Genomic DNA, 23941 nt, shown 5'->3' with positions numbered 1-23941 from the left:
AAATGTGCTTTTATGCTATTATCCCTGAAAGGAAATGAATTTGGAATTCAATTGTGTGTGTCAGTTGAATGAATTACCAGCAGTGTGACCCTGCCAAAAAGCCACTGAACCATTTATCTTTAAATGAAAGCTTCAAATATCTTAAACCCCTTCTCCCCAGTGATCTAAACACATGCCTCTAAAAACAGCAATTAATAGCAGGTTACTGGCTATGGGAGAAAAAGGACACACATGGTCAGCAGTATCTTCCATTGTCAATGGTGCAGCTACTGACAGTCGAGCATCAAAATACCCAAGGCTGAGTACACACACACACACACACGAGACATGCACTACTTATTCCAGCTGGCAGTATCATTGTGTTTTATGTATTTATTAAAAATAAACCCAAGTCACAACTTAAGGAAAAGCAAAGTGGGATTTGTGCCTGAACTCTTACTCTAACCATACCAAAAATGAGCACAGTGAAAGTCAACCTTAGACTGGAAGCAACCGTAAACTAAGGTTCATACTGCCATACCGGACAATGAGTTAAAATACAACAAATAAAAGCACCAGCCAACAAGCATCATGTTCTTCCTTCAGAGATGATGCTGTGAACACAAACCTGACCTCCATTACGTTTTCTTCTGTTGGTTAGAAGGAGAATGTCCATCTAAGCAACTGCAGAAACCGAGCCAGAGGGATAAGACAGCCCTGAATTGCTCTTACACTTACTCCTTTTCAATACAAGTGAGAAGCATTGAGCAGACAAAGGCACAACTGGACTACTCGGATCAAAATGCACTGTGGCAATTCAGTTACCTGAGAAAAACAGATACCAGTATTGCAGAAATCTCTTTTTCAGTTCTCAAATGGCATTAAAATGACCCAGTACACTTTGAAATGTGTGGTTCCCAGTGACTTGCCAGAGATTTAGGAATACATATTTCTCTGTTAAAAATGATAAGCATGAAAATACATGAAACAAAAGGCACTTTTAGCTGGCACGTGGTTTGCTATATGCTACAGAAAACTGAGCCAGATACAACATTATAGTGACTCTTATAGCGGTCCAAGCAGTATAGTAGTACACACTTAAAATACACACACTTGACCAAATAAATAGGCAATCTGCAATGCCAGCATAGTTAACACAGGAAGAAATCCACATTGTGAAACATGTAAACAATAAGGCATCTAGTAAGGACGTTCTCATTTTAGACATCATTATATGTTGAACGTTATTGCATGCAACACTAACAGTTTTATGGCACCTCTGTGTATCACTAGGCAAGAAACAGTCATAAGAAGTCAGCTGGAGAGAAATTCTTGGGTGTAGTGCTGCATGCAGAATGGCAAACATCCTCAGGAGCTGCACAGCTGGACAAGCCAGGTATCTCTATGTAAAAGGCAACTTTATTCATGTACCCGTAATCCTATGCACAAAGACCTGACCCTCAAGTGTTAAAAGGCACAGACACTGAGTGGCATCCTAAGTACAGCACTTGCAAATGAGACCCGTGTTTATGTGAGTTCAAGAGGTGCTTGTCAAAGGCAGTCAGACACCCTAAGTGTAAGTCCCACTAGAAATCAAGAGCTGTTCTCACCATCATTTCAGCACAGTTGTTAAATCCAGACTGATTAAACAAAACCCTAATTAAACAATCAAGGCTTTCCTTATGGATTCACTCTCATTCTTTGCACTTCAGAGAAACCCTGTACTGCAAACAGGCTTTGGTGTAGGCTAACCCAGTATAACAAAGTCAGCTGTAGATGAGAGAAAACCCATAACTCTACTTCTGAACTAGAAGAGCCCAAGCTCAAACTTCACTTACTTACACACATGGAGCTCTTCTAAGTGGCATACACAGCCTTTCACTACACATTCATAATCACCTGCACACTAAACATGATGAATTTTCAAGCAGCAAGAGGTGGAAATGACAGTGTCACCTCCTTTGCTTAGATGCATGCAACCAGGAGCTGCCCTGAGACAGGGATGTAGCCTATGACTTCCAAGAGTCACTCAGGAACAAATGCCTTGTGAGAGAAGGAAAATACTGGACAAAACACTCCCCCCCACTTTATTAATTGCCAAAGCTTTAAGCTGGCAGTTAGGGATTCATTTGCTTTGTAAGGAAAAGCAGGAGCATACCTTTGCCACCCGTTTCACAACCAGAAGCGCATGCAGTCCTGGAGTATCTCAACTGGTTTGGAGTTTGATAGATGTTCCCTTTAGAACTGAAAGCTATCAACAGCTGATGTTTAAAACCAACCAACCACCAAACACACACACACAAACTGAAACAACATCAACACACCTTTAAAAACAACACTCCTCTTCAGTTTTTGTCCCTAGACCCCTGTGCTTACACCTGGATTTCCACAGGAAACTGCTACACCTGGTGTAAAATTACTCCACTGAACCATCCTGTTCCTTATCTTCCAGCAAGGATGTGCTTGTATTCTTCTCTTCGCTTGTATCTCCACTGTCCTCTGATTGTCCTGATTTCTGATGAGCGAAGGTGTAAGTGTCATGGTCCATGTCTGTCAGAGCTGGAGGGTCCTCGGTGTTAGGAGAGCATTTAATGTCTTTTCTGAAGGAGAATGGAGGTGGAGAGGGTGGCAAGCTACCAACGGGTCCATCAAAAGGCCGGTACACATCAACTTCTGGACTGACTAAGCCATTGGATTCCTTCAGCAAGTGCCCATAGACCATAGCATCATCAATAACTGCATAGACATGAGATTCGTTGGTTTTCCTCCCTTTTGTGAATAAGCCTTGTTTCCCAGGCATCTGGGTATTCACATTAGGATTGTACACTCCCACCATGGGGTCCTGGCTTTTCTTCTTCCTGTCAGAGAGTTAAAATGTGAACAGGTCACCAACAACACGTGGCTGGTGAGTTTGAACTCAGTGAACAACAGCTTCTATTTATGCATCCCAGCCACCCAAGTCTACCTGGATTGAAGGCTTTACTTGCAATCTTAGGAAGAATAACTCTTGAGCTTTTTTAACAGAGCAGAAAATAACTTTACTGTTAATAGTAACTATTACTGCATTTAATAACTTCTGCTGTTTGGTTACCTAACTGCTGCTTTGCTGACACTGACAGTTGTAAGATGAACTCCCAAGCATGGGGGTCCTAGCAGTGCCATGTAAAGAGTCTCCCAATGTCCACAGAAAGGATCTAGATCCTCACAAAACAAGACTGAGCATTACTGACGATGAGTAGGACAGTGTATCAGGAACCCCAAGCTATCAATGACTTCAGGCTCTGCTTGCATGAGTAACGCTACGCATGCTTGCTTTGCACAGCCTAGCTCTCTCCCCAAGGGCTTATCTCATACAGAAATGTTCCCACTTGATGTGCAAACTCCAGGAGAAGCTGCTGGAGGTTGTGTAGATGAAAGATAGCTCCTGGTTTGTCACAGCTTGTTTGAAGTCTTGTCTAAAGTCGCATGTACAGCAGCCACATTCATTACAGGAAGTGCTCATGAAGTCTAACCAATGCCTCACATTACAGCCAGAAGCCTGTGCTAAGGCCAAGATAGGCAATGCACTGGGTGTTGATGTGACTCCAGGGTTGCTGCTCTACTCCAAGTCAGTCAATTTAGAGCAAAGCAGCATTCCTGGAGTTGCACTGCTTCCACTGCTGTTGTCTACATCATGCTTCAGACCCTTGTTCAAGGGATCTGTACACGTGGAATAGATAACCAGCAGCAACACCAAAACACCTTGAAGTGCTGAGTGACCCATGCCAAGGTCTGAACTTACTTCTTCTTAACACAGCACACAGTCAGTCCAATAGCAGTGAGAACTCCAGCCCCGGCCACCACCGCAAGGATCACTCCTAAGTCTGCAAACAGACAAGGTACAAGGACACTGAGAAAGAGAGGGAGAACATCCAGCTTTCTCCTAAAGGCTGTGTGGGTTGGAAGCTCCTTGGGAGTTCAGCTGGAAGCAGAGCAGGAATCTCCTTGCCATGGGGCACCCCAAGCCATTTCCAAGAGGTTGGAGGCTAAGCAATGCCAAAACTCCTGCTGCAAGCCCCAAAACCCCAACCAACCCACCCCAGCTCCAGAGTTCAACACAGCTCGTGTGCTGCTAAACTTACCTCGTGTGCCTCTGGCTGAATAAGGCAAGAGAAGAAAGTGCAGAGAGACAGAGGGATTCAACAGAGGGAAGAGGGACATTTCATCAAGCTCCCCTCAATGCCATCCCTTCCTCTGCAATACACAAGTTGTGTGGACCTGGGGTTTTCCAGGAGTCACAAAACTGGCCAGGGAAGTCCATGTGTGAGCAAAGAAAAATGCTGTGTGTTTTACATGTAGTATGTATTACCAAGGAGGGAAAATAACACATTCATTTCATCCTGGTTCAGTTCTAGCCCCTGTAGCCAATACTACAGACAGCAGTCTCCCATAGGCAAAGAGGAAGTACAAATGTGAAGCAATTTACACAGGCAAAACCTACCCTAAAAATGCACCCAACACCCCCTTTTTTATAAAGCTATTGATGCTTTGGGGACATGAAAGACATCAAGAATGCAGATTTTGCTGATAGCAGTCAGGATACTCTCCACTAAATAGACCTGTCCCAGGGCTGGTTTCTTCCTCATGTGAACACTGATGTTAACTGAACTGCTATCATGAAGACCACTTGCATGAATAAGTCTGCATAAGCAAACCTCAAGTTATTAGCCAGGTCTGTGATGCTGGGAGAGAAAAATATCACTTGATCTTACACGTTTTGGCTGTGATCTCCAATTAAAAAAGCTAAATTAAATAAAATCAAACTTAGCCTTACTCCCCCAAGCTCTGCAATACCCCAGCTCCTAAAACCAAGCCGAAAACCACCCCAAACCCCACAGAAAGGGACACAAAACTCTTCCTTCCTCTCCAGCTTATTGAAGTACCCAGCTGTAACTCAGGTTTCGGAAGGACAGGGATGTCCAAAGGCAGGGCTCCCATAAACCCCACACCCAGGGAGTACCAGCATCCATTACCTTCCCCAAGGGAAAGCCAGGAAACAAGCAGGAAGAAACCATCCCAGCCTCAAGGACTCACCTATCTGCTTCTCAGTAGAAGTCACCTGGAACTGCAAGGTGAGCTGTGTCCTCTCCACAGGTTTACAGTTGGAGACATTGACCCAGAAGTTGTGATACATACTTCGGGGCTGGGGCAGCAGCTCATCCTCACGGCGCACGGTCTCCTCTGCCCCCGGTGTCTCTTCCTTGATGTTGACATAGGCACGGCCTGTCTCACACACGATGCCCATGCGGTCCTTGGAGAACCCCAGGCGGGCAACTTGCTTGCTGGGCACAAGGATGTACCAGGATATGGAGACATAAGGAGGGAGACCATAAGGCCAGTTGGGAGTCTGCAAGTAAGCTTTGGCTTTTGGCTCTGGACTCACAGTGAAAGTGCACTCATCTGTAGTGAAGGAAAAGGATAAAGGAATGAAAACTTCGTTCTGGTGTCCTCAACATGAGGGACTTGGAGCTGTTGGAGCAAATCAGGGGCTGCAGCACCTCCTGTATGGAGACAGGCTGAGAACATTGGGGCTGTTCAGCCTGGAGAAGAGAAGCTGCGTGGAGACCTCAGAGCAGCTTCCAGTGTCTGAAGGGGGCTACAAAGATGCTGGAGAGGGGCTCTTCATCAGGGACTGCAGTGATAGGACAAGGGGTGATGGGTTCAGACTGAAACAGGGGAAGTTCAGGTTAGATCTAAGGCAGAAGCTCTTCCCTGTGAGGGTGCTGAGGCGCTGGCACAGGGTGCCCAGAGAAGCTGTGGCTGCCCCATCCCTGGCAGTGTTCAAGGCCAGGTTGGACACAGGGGCTTGGAGCAACCTGGTCTGGTGTAAAGTGTCCCTGCCCATGGCAGAGGGATGGAACAGGATGATCTTAAGGTCCTTTCCAACACAAACCATTCTGGGATTCTATGCAGTCAATTGCACCTCAGTACCAGCAATACAACTCTCTTATTGTCCCCTCCCACATGAGTCATTAACACAATTAGCACAGCTATATCCACAGAATATCCTACAACCAACTATCCACCTGGAGTACAAAGTTCTTTCCTTCTTCCAGGAATAAACCACCTCACTGATTCAGATAAAGACTGATCCCAGCAATGGCTCCAGGACTTATCTATAAAGAATTAAAACTCCTATTTCTATTTATCTATACATGCCCTAGTAAGTGTATCGAGACATCCAACCCTGTGCAACCAAGTAGTACAAAACACTACCTTACCTTTAATATGAGGCACGAAAGACATTTTCAGATCCTGATGGTTAGACTCATTGAGGAATCCTTTACCAAATGTTTTTAAGGATACGGTGATATTATTCCTCATCTGAATCTTCTCAATGGACCCACCAGGACAGAATACACCAACGTTGAGCTCGGTCTCTGGGGTAGCACTGACAATGCTGTAGCTGTAGCTCGTGTTGCACCTCTGCTCTGGGACGTGTTGCTGAAGCTTCAAGGACGGAGATGTAATTTCTATGCTGTTCAGATCGGGAGCCAAGAGCTTCCAAATGAACTTATGTAGTCGAATCGGCAGCTGGGTGATAGCACTGGGCACTGAAAGGGAATAGATCTTCCTCTGACACCACCGGAGATCCACACAGCCTGCAATCACAAAGATTCTGCAATCACTCAAGATGCCACTTTTGCTGACTGGGACACTGCTGCAGCCAACCCAAAGCCCAGGTATCTATTAGAAAACTCTTTCCCTAATGGTAATTGAAAGCATTTGGGGAATCCTACATAAAGTGGACATGCAAGTGGCACAAGATGCATTCCTGATGGCCACCTTGGACCTGCATTTTTGGGGGCAGATTTATGGCTCTCATGCTCTGTTTTCATATTCTGCAGTTTCCTAAGAAGATTCTTAGGTGCCTTCTGTCCTTTTCCATCTAGGAATGGCCACACAGTTTCTATTCTTAAAGGTAAAATGATGTAGTGAACAACAAATCATCTCCAGATTCATTATCTCCATCTCCCAACTGGCCAATACCTGGTTTCCAGCCACGCTCTTATTTAAAACCCAAGCAAGAGAGGTTTGGGCAACCCCTAGGGGAAAATGCTTCTGCAGGAAACAACATGAAGCCACTTCTGTCATACTTATGCCTTTTTCAGCTGTGATCCTCAGCCGGGACAAGTCCTTGCACAGAAAGGAGATCTTGTAGATGGCACCAGACACTAAAGTCAATGCGCGGTCACAGTTGCGAGGATCCTTACAGATGAGGCATATTGGTTCAGACATGAGCGGAGTGCGGATGGGCCACCCTTCAAAGTGAATGGTCACAGTCGTGTTCCACTCCTTGCTCAGGTCGACCAAATGGGTGACATCTGCATAGGAAAACATCCCAGAACTATGAGTGGCAAGAAGCATGGTGCAGAGCAGGATGTCCTCCAGCTCTTCTCCCCCTGTTAGACAAGCAGCTGTTTCTGTACCAGCTAATAAAACATTCTTCTTTCCATCAGTGTCATGCGAACTCAGGCAGCATCCAATCACACTTCAAATTTAAAGCTTTGAGCTTTTCCACACACAAATCCCATTTTCCCACAACTTTCCAGCTACAACAGTAACACATATGCTATCCCCTTTTGAATCATAGAATGGTTTGGGTTGGAAGGGACCTTAACATCATCCAGTTCCAACCCCTGCCATGGGCAGGGACACCTCACACCAGACCAGGTTGCTCCAAGCCCCTGTGTCCAACCTGGCCTTGAACACTGCCAGGGATGGGGCAGCCACAGCTTCTCTGGGCACCCTGGGCCAGCGCCTCAGCACCCTCACAGGGAAGAGCTTCTGCCTTAGATCTAATCTAAATCTACCCTCTTTTGAAGAGGTTAGGCAAGAGGCCAGGATCCTTCAAGTCACTGGCACACACAAGCACAGAACCTAGGGATTTCCACCACAAGGTTTCTGATTCTTCATCATAGCAGCCAAACACAGACAGGGTTAGATCAAGAAGTTATTTCAACTGGAGAGAGCTGTATCTTCCCCCTATTTAATGCCAAGCACCAGACAGCTGTGTAATACTCAGATGTTTGGGAAGCTTTGAGAATATGCAGATACCAATGCATTTTTAATAAGAGCCATGTTTAACTTGCACACTGCAGATGGCTTATTTTAATCAAAGTTTCAGTACTGTCCTGAGGGTTGAATGTGAGTCTTTGATGGAACTTATATGACTACCAAATCACAGATGAAATCCTACCAAATCCCTAGAGAAACCACTGTTGTCTCTTAAATACAAGTGCTTTATTACCTGCATTTCCAATTTGTCACTTCAATAAATGACAACCTGCTTTTTATTTTTTAGGTTATTATAATCTTGTCTGCTGGTTGTAAATGTATTAAAATGCCTCTTTGCTTTCCAGAAGTAGAAGGGAGATAAAGCTGATTAACTGAATGCAGTGTTTTCATTCTGCCAAGCTTCCAAGCTGCAGCACACAATAAATGTGAGTGAATATGATTTGGTTAACACCAATTTTAGGAGTGTTTGCTGTTCATGAATGCAGGTGGACCTGACAGAGACAGAACTGAGGGTTACAGTGGTGAGATGCTACAGACCCTTTCTGCATCTGTGACTTCAACATAAAAGCCATTTAAACTTTATTCCCTTTATAATTCCCTAGAAAGCCTCTGAGTAGCTCCTGCTGCAGTGAGTCCAGAGTGTGGGCTTTCCTCTATCTGCTCCTCTACAGCAAGTGTACCTTCACTGTTAACCTCCACCATGAGCTGAGGTCAAAGCTAAGAAGCCAGATGGTACATCACTAACTCCATAGCCTACTTCCACTATCTCCAATACCTCGCCAGGCCTTTTATTTCAGGTTTTAGGTGAGTGTTCTGGTATTACAAGTCATTGTGTTAAGGCTGTCTGAATTTGGAGCAAGAAAACAGGGAAAAAGTAAAATTCTTAATGTAAGAACAAGCAGCAAAAAACTAAAGAACATTTGATACCTAGGAGATATTATTAGTGGAGTATCCTACAACTTCCATATCCAGTGTGATTTCTTCACACTGGATAATGTTCAGGCTTCTCTAGGAACTAAAACTCAGAGGAAGAAAGGAAGGAAGGAAGGAAACACATATTGATGCCATTAGCAGTATGGAGACAATCTCACATTTCTCTTTTCATGCTACAGATCTTGCTACCTACCATAACAGCAGGGTTCCCTTTGCTAAGTACAACTGCTTAAATCCAGAGCAGAAACCTGGGCTCACATTGTAAGTATGGTCTTTAAAATGCTGAATCTTATGGCTGATAAACTGCTGAAGAAGCTTGAATTTGGTTTCTCTGTGGAGAACAGGCAGCACATGTGATTCTGGACAACTCCTGTCAAGCAGTTATGGTCCTTGCCCAAACAGCTAGATCAGACCCTCAGAAGGAACATAATCACAGGGAAAAGCTAGCCAGTGCTTAGCTCTGTCTATACAACATGCAAGACCTGACACCCTGGGTGTTATAGGCATCCTTCAGTTACATGTTGCATGTGCTGGAAAAGGAATCTCCTTTGCAAGCTATAGTGTCAGCAAATGTCAGCATCACTGTTTGCTTTGCTGTAACAACAGCCGGTGGTACCCAGGGTGGTAAACACCTCAGCATCACTCAGCAACCCACCTCCTTAAACTCAAGGACGGTCCCAAATTCAAGGAAAACTACCCCAAAACCCCAGTATTTCTCTTTCTTGTGGTGCTATAGGCAAAAGCAATGGAAGAGGCAGGCCAGGTACTTACTCTCATCAACCTGGGGGTGCTGAACAACAACTTGGAAGAGCAAGCGGAGGATGCCTGGGTTCTGTGCATCCTGATCACAGCCCTGCAGGGACAGGTTGAAGCTGCCAGCGATATTGGCAGGCTGGCTGTCGCTCAGCTTGAACACCTCTGGGTTGCTGGGGGAGCCAGGGATGTAATACTCCACTCTCTCCTCCTTCCTTTCACAATTGGAGAGGCTGTAGTTGTGGAAAAACACACTTGCTCTCATGTTGGAAGGAAGCACAAACTGCCACGTCATGAGCTCATCTTCTGGAAAGCCCAGTGGGTAGTTTGGGGACATCAGGGTGATTGAAGACTCCTCCTTCAAAATGGATTCAATAATGCATAACCCTGAAACGGGGTAGGGGAAACCATACAAAACAAGTTCCAGTTAATGAAGACACACTGGCATATCTAGCAGCAGAGTATTTTGACAGTGAGATCAGCCACTGCAGCTACAGGTTAGGTTATTACAAAACCTTCAGACTAAAACATATACTCCAGTCAATGCATCTGTCTTTAATTACAGGAAAGGGAAGGGATATATTAATGCTCTGTTTTCAGCTTAGTGGGTTCACCTTTCATGCACGTGGACAGACAAGCCTGTATTCTTTGGAAAGATCCCAGTTCCTTCTTCTGCTCCTGGCTTTGCAAGATCAAACGTGCAACCTGACAACTGCTCCACTGGGTTTGGGAAACAAAAGATGTCATCTTCTATATCAGCACGGAGCTCCCTGGCCAGAAGCCTCCCAGATCTAACAGGAGCACACCAGTGAAGAGCCTCAACTGTGCATGATAAAACACAAATGTGAACCATGGAGGCTGTGTAAGACACTTTATGCATGGATGACTCTTGGCAGTGTGAAGCTGGGTACACAGAGATCATGGTCCTGCTCTAAGACTCCAATGATGATGTGCAACTGTGAGCAATGCAAGGAGTTACAAAAACTCATGTTCTAGAAGCTCAAACCTGGACCAGGCTCCTTCTATAACTGATAGTGCATAACTCAAGCACAGAGCAAGAACACCTCCCAAAGAGGGCTTGTCATGCGATCACAAAGTAACCCAGTGATTGATTGCTATATAATATTCTAGGTATTTTAAGAAGATTATTACACAATGTTTTCTGTTGCTGTGCAGGTTGGAACAGATAGCTGCATTTAAGCAGCCTCATGTGCCTTCCAGGCACTGCTTCCCCTTTTCCCACCTTCATCTCCTTTAGAAAGGCATTGGTTTGGAGCTCAAGAAGTTATGTAGCTTCATTTAAATACAATCAAACCCAACTACACACTGCAACTAACAGATAACTCTGTTGGCTCATTCTAATTATGCTATCTAGTCTCACCTAGCTGCAAACACAAACCAACAGAGCAGGTACATTGAAGTTTTAGGAAGTTTAAAGAGATACAATGTGCACAGCAAGGAAACATCCCTCTCTACTCACGTTTGATGGAAGCCCTGTTAGCTATGTTGAAGCCTGAGGTGTTGACAGGTGAGTTCCATGGGAGCTGCAGAGCCATGAGAACACCTCCCAGCAGCTTGACACGAGACACGGACCCGTTCCTGCAGAAGGTGCCAATGTTAACCGTGGCCTGATCAATACAGCTATTGATGTTGTAGCTGAGGGAATCCGGACACGTCTCTCCTGGTTCAATCTGCTTCAGCCAAGGGGTGAATTTCAGTTCCAGTCCAGCCTTGGTGCTCGCCTTAACGTCCCAGATGAAAGTCCTGTTAAGGCGAGGTAGCCCCGGTGGGTAAAGATGAACATCTCCAAAGGGACAGGGGCCTGACACACAGTCTAAATGCAGAGAGAGAACAGCCATGATACACTTTGGATACCATTCAAGTAAATAGGAACTTTAGTTTCCCTTTCATTGCTGTTTTTCTAAGTTTAGGTTGCTCTTCTCTTTGACATGCACTGAAAGACTCTATTGTGTGATTCTATGGTCACATGCTGTCTCTAAACAGGACTCCTAGAGTAGACAGGATAAACCTGCTTTACTCAGGCTGACTAATCGAAGGGATTCATTGTCTCCAGTATTACTGCCTTGTTTGCTGAAGAACTTAGAAGGTATTTAGTGAACAGGGCAGAGTGCTGAATGGGCAAAAGGGACAAACACAATGTCAGGAGAGCTGGAAACCATCGAACTAGAGAAACTGTTTTATCCCAGCTCTCCCTGAAAATCCCTGGCAAACCATTCATCCTTAAATCTTCCATGAGCTGTATCTTCATTTCCTTGCTGCCCTGATGAACAACCTGAACCTTAGTTTTTGCAGAGGCCATGAATGACAATGGCCACTGCAGGATTCTGGGGAGAACTCAGAAACCTTGTCCCTGAATAAACCAAATTACTGGTATTTCAAGCAATAAGCACACTTAAACCTATGCCTAGGCTCCAACTTAAAAGAAGAAATATCACAAGTGCATCTTTCAAATACATCATGAAATACTGTGAAGACTGTTATTTGCATCAATCATACGAATAAAACCCCAAAATGTGAAGAGAACCATCCCTGAACACCTCCCAGAAGTAACAAAGATGCTACCAAAGACTGAATGCCCAATGAACCTCATTGAGAAGTAGCACGTGTTCATGCTATTAAAAAGCGCATTAACACCCATACACCAGGGATAACACTCACTGCAAAGGAAGCTTTAGTTACAACACTTCCAGCTTTTTGGTTTCTTGACTTCAATAATGCTCATTAACTATAGGGAAACACGTGCATGTTTTCAATGCTTCTGCTGCCCTTATAGGCACAATCAAGCTGTTCCACAAATAATGTGGGTAATATATCATCAGCCGTGCTCAGAGGCTTTTGACAAGAGAAAAAGGTTCTTTGATGGGTTTACAAACTGTGGGAAAAGGGACAGCAGCAGGAACTGATGCAACAATCATGGAACAGTTCCTGAAACAGCCAAGTTAACATTAACACTGCCAGCTGCAAGGCTGTTTATCAGTGTTCAGAGATTTCTTCTTTCCAAGCTTATAGGGGATACCTTAAACCAGGATCAAGGTATGTGGTTTTACTGGAGGAATATTACCATTGGGTGGGGGGGTTGTGGAATTAAACCCCTGGATCTTACCTATTTTCTTCTCGATATCCATGATGAAATACTTCTCTGGTGTACTACAAGTGAAGGTAAAAGTCGTGTTGTTCCCAGGCTTTATCTTGAGTTCAGGCCTGGTGACATTTCTAACACGAATCCGACAGCTTGGTGGAGCACTGGGTTTCTGTTTAATCGTAACTGTGACATTGTCCATTGTGTGAAGGGAGATTGTAAAGGAAGCTAGGAAGGGAAACCAAACAGAGGTGTTTTGTTACCAGCACATATAGGTATCACCAGCCTCTCCACACATCCCCCCCGATGCCACACTGTCAGAAGGAATATCTGCATCCATGTGCTCAGAAGGGTTTGGTGTTGGACTGACACAAAATGCTTCACCTCTTCCAACCCAGCACACTTCATGTGCCCAGAGAAGAAGTATACATGGAATTTGTGTAGGACCAGTTCTGCCCCACTTTATCTTCACCAGGGTTATTTGTTTCACCTTTATTAAGTAATTGAGCTATTCTTCTCAGATTTCTGTTGTCTTGATTTCAGTTTTCAGTCTATTATGCCCATCACACAGCCTGCTTCATTACTGAAGGCACCCATGAAGTCATGACTCCATTCAGGAAGTTTATCAGCAGCCAAACAACAACACAGCTTCAACCGCATGGGATGGTACAGGTGAATCTCTGGATATACCTCAACAACTACTGCAGACCAGATGAGGTATTCCAGCAGTACCAAAAGCACATCCCAACAGACACAGCCCTTTCCAACCTCCCCACCTTCTATAGCTCATACCCTGAAGGTACAAGATGCCTATACATGCCCCTAGGAAAGTATCTGTGGCCTGGGATGGACCATGTGTGTGCTTGGATACCTCCTCTCCATCCCTGACATGACCATTGCCTTTTTGGGAATACATTAAATCCTCAGCAGATTTCAGCCCACCCCTAAATGCATGAGAAAAGACGACCATACAGGCTCAGAACTGCCTTGTGCAATGGCCTTCTGAGCACATAGGGGATAACTGCACGGGCAACATCTGCACGGTGGGGAAAGAAGAGAGGAAAGCAAAGCCAACAACCAGGCCTGCTCCTCCTCATCCTCCTTTGGGAGGAAGAAGTTCTCTGAAGAGCAAGTGAAACAACTGCTCCCAGCCTAGCCCAGAGGTTGGTTTTCCATATCACTGGTCATTTTGGGGTTCTTTGGGGCTTTTTACTTATCCTACTTAGTGCACAAAATACCCTTTGATTACAATGGTTATTGTTTTTCTGGTGTTTGTGTCACTCAGACACAAAGTGCTCTGAAGCCTAATACCAATAGTTAATAACTACACACAAAAGAGACTTCTTTCTTGCATAAAGCAATTGTTACACTCATCTACAGTTTGTAAGTACTGCTGAAAAGTCTGCTCCTTGCTTTCAGGACAAGCAGTTATCACTGTTCCTTGTCCCATCCCTGGGATAGCACAACCATAGGACCACACTGGCAGGACAGAGCAACACAGATAACAGCCAGCATTTCTGAATCAAATCCCAGACTGGTTTGGGTTGGAAGGGACCTTAAGCTCATCCAGTTCCAACCCCTGCCATGGGCAGGGACACCTCACACCAGACCAGGTTGCTCCAAGCCCCATCCAACCTGGCCTTGGACACTGCCAGGGATGGGGCAGCCAAAACTGCTCATGCATGGCCGCAAGACCATTTTTAGTCATGAGGATTAAGTTTAAGCATAACCTTAAGCACATGACTAGCTCCAGACCAAAACAAATACACACCCTGAGCTGAAACCAAGGAGCAGAGGTTTTCCATGTTTTGAATGGCATTTTGAAGTAAGCAAAGCCTCCCTATAAGGGTCGAAACAAGGCATCATCTTCCCCAGCCCTTGAAAGACCTGACTTCTACTGCCTGGGACTTTTGTTCCCCCCTCCTCCTCTCGACTTCATAAGCACGTAGTCATTTGTTTGACCTCCCTGCAAGAATACCAAATCCTTGTCAGCTCAGTATTAATGATTACTACTGACCTCATGCCTCAGCTGTCCAAAACAGGACCTGCCCTCTCTTCATCAGGGACTGCAGTGATAGGACAAGGGGTGATGGGTTCTAAGTGAAACAGGGGAAGTTCAGGTTAGATCTAAGGCAGAAGCTCTTCCCTGTGAGGGTGCTGAGGTGCTGGCACAGGGTGCCCAGAGAAGCTGTGGCTGCCCCATCCCTAGCAGTGTTCAAGGCCAGGTTGGACACAGGGGCTTGGAGCAACCTGGTCTGGTGTGAGGTGTCCCTGCTCATGGCAGGGGTTGGAACTGGATGACCTTAAGGTCCTTTCCAACCCAAACCAGGCTGGGATCCTAAACATCACAGAATTACTTTAATGATCAATATATCAACATCCCAGTAGGGAACAAGGATGCAGATACAAACCAAATCAAGCTCAGCAAAGCTGTTTGTTAGAAGGCCCCACCAGGACAGACACCAAGCTAAATAACTGCATAAAGAAACAGCTTGCTAAGGTGAAACTCCATAGACAGTCATTTTGGCCAAGAACTAAGAACACAGTGCTGTAATGTCAACAGCAGGCAGCTGCTAGGGATGTGCTAAGCTACATTAGACTACCAAATCCCATCGTCATAGGAAAAACAGAAAAGAAGAATGCAGCAAGTATATCCAGTGATCCCAAAGTCACTAAAAATAAATGGCTAAATAGGCTAAAACCTATAGACACACAGAGGGAACTTTAAAGCACCTCTATGGCAGAGCTTTTATAAACATGAGTGGGTTTTTGTGACTCACACTAACATGCTTTTGTCTGTGATTCCCTTTTTATTAGGATTACCAGTAACTGCACACATTTCTTGTAAAGGAGGAATTTCCATGCCTCATCAGTGCTGCACAGGGATGACACACAGGATATCCAAACCAACGAGAGGAAGAATTGCCAACCTGGATCCAGACTCTGTCTACACAATGGGATCGTTGGACCAGAAGATGTCAGAGGTAAAGCCTCAAGCCCCGAATGGTTCACAGGCTGACACAGGCATCTCTTCTCACCCTATTTTTCCTCCTCTAAGCACTTAGAGTTTCGCAGCCTCTCAATGCTGTTTCTTCCACTTCCCTCATCTCGGGCTGTATCTTCTCTGCCACAATTGGATTTCACTACTGCTCATCCTCATTTCAGACTGCTTTCACGACAGCTGTCTCACCACAGCATCCCTTTATCACTAGAGTAACACTCCTCTCTCTGCAAACACACTTTGCTCAACTGGGTGATGCTTTTCTCCATACTTTACATCAATTTTATGGCTCAGAGCCCTCCAGCTTGACTTAGAAACAAACTGCATGGCATAAACCAAGTAGGATTACTCCGGATAGTTTAGCCTAAATTTATCTACTGTGGTTGCACCTAACACTAATCTCCTAATATCTTTCAATATGTATATATAAATGTCAAAAAGACATTTTTTCCTGTACAAGGGTGCAATGGAGAAGAGTAGTAGAGCCAGTGGCACTCATACAAGTGTGTGCATACATACATACAAGGGAAGGACTTGGCAGGACAGCAATCCTCATGGCTACGTACAGTACCTTGCTAAACAGAGCAGGAGCTCGAACGGAGTCCAACCAGTTTCACCTAGAGGGCTGCATTTTATTGCAGCAGTTTATCCATAAGGATCTATGGATTGTTTCATGTGAATTGTTTCACTGGACAGCCTGAGGAACCCAAACCCACAAGAGCCACCAACAGGAAGGTCCCAGATGTGACTTTCTCCCATAATAACCGTTGTTTTGCTCATTCCAGTTCAGTCGTGGGCTTGTTCCATTCGAGCCATTTCTAATGCTCAAACCAGTTGGATGAGGCTGACTCAGGCACCATTCACAGACCAGTGGCAGCTGGAGGAGGCAGGTTTGCTGCAGAGGACGAGTAGTGGCAACACTCACTCCGGATATGAAGTACCTGGATCCAAACCCCTGTTCTGCCCGAGGGGGATCTGAACCCACACAACCAACACACCTCTCCAGAGAACAGGCTTGGCCACCACAGTGCTTCATGCCATCACCTCGATACAGGAGTAGCACTGAGGTGCTGTTTGCTCTACAGCTTGGTAGGCTCTCCTGGAAAGCTCAGTACCTCTTCTGCACCTTTTGCAGGGATGCTGGCCCACATGCACACACATAACCCACTCATAGCCCACATCCACCACACATAACCTACTGCAAGGGTCATGGCAAGGTGGTGGGGAGCAAGGGGTACAGCTTAGCTAGAGGGGTGATGGTTTTAAACTAAAAGAGGGAGATTCAGGGTGGATGTGAGGAAGGAATTCTGTACAGTGAGGGTGGTAAAACACTGGCACAGGTTGCCCAGAGAGGTGATGGATGAACCATCCTTGGGGACATTCCAGGCCAGGCTGGATGTGGTTCTGGGCAACCTGATCGGGTTGAAGATGTCCCTGCTCATTGTAGGGGTTGGACTGGATGAGCTTTGAAGGTCCCTTCCAACCCAAACTGTTCTATAGTTCTATAACAACACAGTAACCAAGCCATAAGTTAAATGATTTCCACTTCAAGCTACACCAACTCCTCTCTCTGATCTAATCGATAGCCTAGGTACAGGAGATGTCAGCATTAGGACACATTCAGAACAATTAATCCAAAACACCCTTTGCCTAGTGAGAGGACCTCAAGGCAGCCTCCTGTGTGATGTGAATCGCAGGCTCCAGCTCCCACATCCCAGTGTCTCAGCCCCAGTGGCTCAGCTAAAAGCCCTGCACCTCATCAGCCATTTCCCCATCACCTCCAACACAATTCACTGCACAGTTGGCTCAAATTTGCCAACAGGTCAAAGAATACTTAAATGAATAAGCATCTCCCTGCTTTGCTGCCTCAGACTGTTTGTACTGCCTTACTGTGTTTGTATTTGTCACTTTGAGTCCAACTCTACAGTTTCACTACAGCCCAACCATCATCCTCCCTCCACCAGTTCCACTCACAAGGCCCATCCAGGTAACTGCCTTCACATTCTTCAAGCCCTTAGCAAAGTTAGGCAGGGACCTATACACTGTTCATACTCACCCCTACTAAATGATGCTGTGAGCAGCAGAGATCACAAGCACAACCACAAACTACAGCCAGCCCTGCCTGCTGCAAGCTGCTGAAATCCTGTTGGACCCTACAAAGCAAACATGTTTTCTGTTTACATTAACATGTAAACTAACTACTCTTTACATTGCTCAATGACATCCTTATGGACTTGGTCTTCCAGTACCACGCTTGCTTGGGATGTGAGAACTGTATCTTGCAAAAGGATTGTTTCAGGGAATCACCTAGCAAATTAAAGCTTCAAAGCTTGTAAACACTTAGAGATAGATGCTGCCAATGACATGATATGGCAATAATATGCCAGGGTTATCACCCACATCTCAGGACAGGACACCTGGGGGAGAGCATCAATTCCTCAGATACTACAGAATGACCCTCTCATCTTCACTGATGGGATAGAGGATGGGAATGTGAAGCAGGCGAGATAGCACACATCCCATTCTCCTCCTCATCAGGGCAGAGGGTGGATGCTGCTGGGGCAGTGATGTTACAAGCAGTTCACCAGAGGTGTATCAGTATTCCAGGCCAGCAAGGATGCTCGCTCAAAAGCTGTTCATTCATGAATTTGCAATGCCTGAAACAATTAAAATACCTTCAGATTTCAAAAAACCTTAGAAAAAATGAGTATTTTAGAGCCTTTTTGGAAGATAACCAGGACACACTCGTGTAAAAGAGACTTTAAAAGGAGCTTTTTCCTCCAGGAGTGGGAAGAAGACCAGGCACTTTGGGGTCTGGCAAGCTCAGCTGTAACTGCAGAAAGGAGGATGCTGCCTCTGAGCTGCCTTTTCTTAATCACCATTTTACAGATACAAAGTTCTGCTGCTTCTGTGGCAGTGAGATGCAGAGCTAAGTGCATGCTGTCTGCAAGCTGTGTTTGCTTATCCCTACCTTGATGTAAGCCAGTGAGAAGCCAGCATCTTAGAGCATGTCTGAGCAGCTCTTCGGTCTTGGCTCTGGCTAATCAAAGTGGAAAAGCACATTTCACAATCAGGGGTCCCTCCCATGCTAAACATCCTGCCCACAGCTCTTTGTCTCTCACTCATGAGGAGCTTCAGATCGTCTCTCACTCCTCAGGAGCTCCAGATCATCCCTTCTCACCCCTCAGCCTGCTGCCCCCATACACTGATCTCTCAGCACAGCTCAAAGCAGGGTCTCCCATGGCATCCTTAAGGGTGGATGGTTGCTAAAGGGTGTCCAACAGAACAGGCAAAGGTAAGAGATTTCCCCCATTATAGGAGATAGGTTAAAAAAACCCAAACCAAAACCTGTTTTCCAACAGTACTGGCAGCCTGAGCACTCAGAAGCAAGACTAGACTGTATTAGCTCATGTGAAATTCACATCTGCTAGGCATTATGGCACAATTCTTAAGGTGGCTTTGCCTGAAGGTCTTCCAGGAGGTCACATCAATGCTGTCTGCACTGGGCAGAGTCAGTAGTCAACAGTTTACTATGCACAGCACAACCTGCATCCTTTCCTTCATGCCCTGTCCTTCACAAGCAGATGCTGAGCAAAAGGAATCTGTTATATCACCATGTTATATATGTATATATATATGTTTTATATGTAGTCATATCACCAACAGCTTACAGAAGTTTTCAAGTTCAGGGATGGTGACCAGGCTCCATCTCCTGAATCCTACTAAGAGAGTACCAAAAGTCACCAAGTGCCCTATGGGAACTGGTTAATGGGTTGGCTCCAACAAATCAACCCCTGCTGCAGTGGGTTACTATAAACACAGTATTTTCTAGAGTAAAAACTGGGCCCTCCAGACTGATAATGACATGAGGCAAGCAAACTAAAGAGCACAACCAAATACTCATGCACATTAGTTGTGCTCTTAAAAGGAGAGGTCTCCATCGAGTGAGCAAACAGTGATCCAGAATGGAAATAATCCATCTTCCACTGACTGTCAGAGGAGCACAAACAGGCCCATTATTTATACTCTGTCAGAACAGTAGAAAGACCCTGCTAACAGCTTAGGGTTTTCTTAGGTTATTAAAAGAAGCAGCTTTGCATGCGAAGAGTGACCCAAATCAGGTTAACTGAAGGGTAAAGCGAGAAGGAACACAGCATTATCTGCAGATTCATTTATTATAACTATGACATTTTAAAGACAACCCCCCCAAAATACATATGAAGATTTTATCACATAAGGGTGGTTTAAATCTGAAGTATTTATGTTTCACAGACATTGTAAAAGTCTGAGTAACTTAATTATCAGTGCTGCAACAAAACATGATTTAGCAGGAGAACACACTCTCAGAGGTCAGATATGCAGTACTTCATTCACACATCCATACACAGCTATCACACCAAATACTTCTCTCTGTGGTTTTCCACCTATAAATTAACTGATGTTTCATTTGATAGCTTATGCATACAGTCACATGTAAAGTAAACCCTCTGAAGCCAATGTGACCAGCCATACTTGACCTACACATCCCTACAGGACAAAGACCACCACCACAATACTGTACCTGCTGGGAAAGGGTGAAGAGAGAAGGGGAGAGTAGAAATGACTTCATCAAGATGACAAGAGACAGCCTTAAAGCCAGGATCACCATATTTGTACCTGTTTCACCAGAGCACCACTGGACACCAGGAAGAGGCATCTGTGTTTCATACCCACCTTGTGTGCGATTCTGCACATCTAAACCCGGCCTCACTGATTGAGATGGCTTCAACCTGCAGCCAAATGGCAGCAACAGCAGAACCTGCACCAACATCAGCACCGAGGCAATGGGAACTCCTTAAGAATTACAGTCTTGGGATTTCAGGGCAAACCTTTGCTCAGGGAAACATTCCAACCACAGGTTTGGTTGTGCAATAACAAAAGCAACTCCCATTGGGATGAAACACACACCAGGCACATGAGATCTGCCAGCAGATGCTCCCCGGTCCCACTGACACCATCACAACCTTCAGCCTACTGATGCACATCCCTAAAGCAGCTGAGATTGAGGGTCCACAAAGAGCATTGAGTTTGATGGGATGACAGCGGATCCTGGCACACAGGAGATGGACAAGTGAGCAGAAGCATGCAGCTGGAAAGGAAGGGACTGAAGGAGGTCATCAGAGGGACCACCATCAGTGACACCAAACCACTGGGTGCACCAGTGGTGCTTTGTGCAACTTCATTGTCACTAGCTTTGCTTTACAGACCAACTTCATGGCTCACCCCAGGGTAAGGTCAGTGGTTGGGGAGCTCCCTGGCTCCTCTAGATTAAGCTGAAGGAGCCCCAGACCACAGACATCTCATCTGTTAGAAAGATATGCACAATAAGGATAGACCAACATCAGTTCTTTGTCAGGCTCACCATCTTTCCTCCACTTCCTGCACCTTCCCATCAAGAGCTATTACAATCACACATAAAGGAGACTTGCTCAGCTCTCAAAGGACACAACCTGCACCCACCACCACCACACAGCTGGTACCCTGTTCACCACTGAACCAAACAAACCAATGGTGCGGGCTCAACCTCGCATAAAGCAGGTATAAACTTGTATTTTTAACCCCAAAGTGAATGTATAATTTGTTTGGATGTTTTAAGCAAGAGAGGGGGGAAAGACACAGGAGCAGATGATAACAACAAGCAAAAATCAGAGGTGTGGGATCATAAGTAACAAGTTCCCAAGGAACAAGGGACAGGACAAGAGGAAACGGCCTCAAGCTGCCCCAGGGCAGGTTTAGATGGAGCTGAGGAACAATTCCTTGCCCAGAGGGTGCTCAGGCATTGGAACAGGCTGCCCAGGGTAGGGCTGCAGTCAGAGATGAAGCCTCAGTGCCATGGGTTACTGGTGGGCTTGGCAGTGCTGGGAATGGTTGGACTGGATGGGCTTGAAGGTCTGTTCCAACCTCACTGATTCTATGTATGAGAAATGATGCAGCTGAAGGTTTTTTCACTCGCTGCATCTGCACCACAAGACCTTTGGAAAGTGAAGCTCCTTCCAGCACTGACCCATCTAGGGTTTGCTTTCTTTGAAAGCAACACACAACTAACTACAGGATAATAGTCTTTCTTTTTCCTTTGAAGTGGCTTAGAGAGGCAAATAGCTGCTGTTCACTCGCCTCACAGGCAATACATTAAAAGCAAGTAAGACTACACTGCCTTAAACCTCACTGTCTGATTTTACAGTCAATATTTAGGCTGTATTATCTACAATAACAACAGTCGTAAGCCACACTTCAGCATAACCAGTGCAGTTAAAGGTAACAGCAGTACTAAAAAGGCACACGTTTCACATCAGACTCTTCAGCTTATTCATAATCACTGCTAATAACTTGGCAGTTATTTTGGATAGAAGGACTCATACTTCAAGAGAGTTGAACAGGACTAATAGCTACAGAGCCTTGGGTGCCATGGTTTAGTGTGAGGTGTCCCTGCCCATGGCAGGGGTTGGAACTGGATGATCTTAAGGTCTTTTCCAACCCAAACCAGGCTGGGATTCTATGACTCTGAACCAAACTGTTTAGATTTGAGGATGTTTTTGCAATCAAGCTGCTTTGGAAATCGAGGCAAAGCCCATGTCCCATCTCTGTGTTCAGAACTGGAATTCTTTTGGGGTCGCAGACAGGATTTAAGGAAATTATTCATGGGTTACATACACGGGATTGCATCAAGCATCCCGGAACTTCAAGAGACAGGGAGTTAGTAGTGAGAAGCAGCCTCCCACTGAACTACACGACCCATGTGGGCAGAGAAGCCATTCTGTGTCCCTGCACGTACAAAGCATCCACTGCTCTATGTAAATACACTACAGAGAATCGTATTCTATTTGCTTAACAGCTTATGTGACCGCATGGTCTGACACAGAGCACGATCCTGCAAGTTCCCATTCCTTACGGAGAATTAAAGCACCCAGGGAAAAGGAGTTTGTGAAGTTTACTTCCATACCTAATCCTTCACCAAGAGAGGATGTAGGCATCAAACCACTCACCCTGTTAGGAGCTATCTCACGGAGAAAGAGACTGCAATACCCAAACCGGGTGTCCCTATGCCCTACACCGTATGGGGGATACCGGAACCGTCAACTTCCACCACGGGCAAGGCACCGACTGTGTGAGCATCCCGGACCCGATCCTCCCCATTCCTCTCCCTTACCCCCCCTGCATGGGCAGCCCCCTCCGCTCCATCCCTACCTTCCCGTTGGAGCCGCTGCGCCGAGGCTGCGAGGAGCGCGGCCAGGAGCGCGGCCAGCGCCCGGCCCGCAGCCATCGCCCCGCATGAGCCACCGCTTCCTGCTCCACCTCGCACCTGGAGCGGGGAGGGACGGGCAGGTGGAGCCCCTCCTCTTCCTGCTGGGATCGGATCAGCACGGCTCAGGCATCGCTCCCTGTTCCTGGCTCATCCCATCCCATCCCGTCCTATCTCATCCCATCCCGTCCCATCCCATCCCGTCCTATCCCGTCTCGTCCTCTGCCACCGCCCCGACGGGGAGGATGGACGCGGCTTGCAGGCTGCAGGCAGCAGTCAATGGGGGAGCCGCTGTTGCTGCCCCCGGGGTGTTATTTCCGCTTTACACCTCACTCGAACGTTTTCCCCTGCCCGTTTCCAGTGCTGGGAGCTCCCACCAAAGGGGGGTGAAGTCTTGGGCAGGGAGGTGCTCTCGCACCGCTGTTGGGTGCCCGCTCTGTTACCGATGTTGGGTAAGGCGCACCCTGCGTGCAGAAGCAGCTCTGAGCTGATGGGTAGTCTCATCTACCCATGCAGAGGTAAGGGGGAGACCTTATTGTGGTCTTTCAGTACTTAAAAGGGGTTATAACACAGATGGAGACAGGCTTTTTAGTACATCCTATAGCAGCAGGACAAGGAGCAATGGTTTAAACTGAATGAGAGGAGATTCAGATTAGATATAAGAAGAAAGCTTTTACAATTGGGGTGCTGAGGCGCTGGCACAGGGTGCCCAGAGAAGCTGTGGCTGCCCCATCCCTGGCAGTGTTCAAGGCTAGGTTGGACACAGGGGCTTGGAGCAACCTGGTCTGGTGTGAGCACAGAAACAGTGTGTTAGACTTCCTAAAATGGACGTAGGTTT

The 23941-nt window shown here is 46.0% G+C and overlaps 1 protein-coding gene across 1 annotated transcript; it reads right to left on the bottom strand.

Moving 5' to 3' along the window:
- Positions 1-339: 339 nt before the first annotated feature.
- CDCP1 (CUB domain containing protein 1) lies at positions 340-23168 on the bottom strand. The gene is made up of 9 exons (XM_034064241.1): positions 23049-23168; positions 12848-13051; positions 11204-11557; positions 9742-10110; positions 7116-7343; positions 6240-6620; positions 5053-5418; positions 3761-3842; positions 340-2837 (listed from the first exon to the last, which is right to left on the bottom strand). Exons 1-9 carry the CDS (start codon positions 23122-23124, stop codon positions 2396-2398), a joined length of 2502 nt encoding a protein of 833 aa, XP_033920132.1. The 5' UTR covers positions 23125-23168; the 3' UTR covers positions 340-2395.
- Between the last annotated feature and the right edge of the window lie 773 nt (positions 23169-23941).

Source organism: Melopsittacus undulatus, chromosome 1 (genome assembly GCF_012275295.1).
Source record: "Melopsittacus undulatus isolate bMelUnd1 chromosome 1, bMelUnd1.mat.Z, whole genome shotgun sequence".
Taxonomy (NCBI): Eukaryota; Metazoa; Chordata; class Aves; order Psittaciformes; family Psittaculidae; genus Melopsittacus; species Melopsittacus undulatus.
Note: the sequence above shows the minus strand (reverse complement) of the source record. Positions and strands in the feature narration are given on the sequence as shown.

Bases quoted from the DNA above. Each gene is read 5' to 3' on its own strand.
- CDCP1 (XM_034064241.1), bottom strand. From the start codon at position 23,124: ATGGCTGCGGGCCGGGCGCTGGCCGCGCTCCTGGCCGCGCTCCTCGCA. The intron at 11,558-12,847 runs GTAAGATCCAGG...CTCTGCATTTAG, and splicing joins GGATATCGAGAAGAAAATAG to ACTGTGTGTCAGGCCCCTGT. The intron at 10,111-11,203 runs GTGAGTAGAGAG...ACCCCGTTTCAG, and splicing joins TAACAGGGCTTCCATCAAAC to GGTTATGCATTATTGAATCC.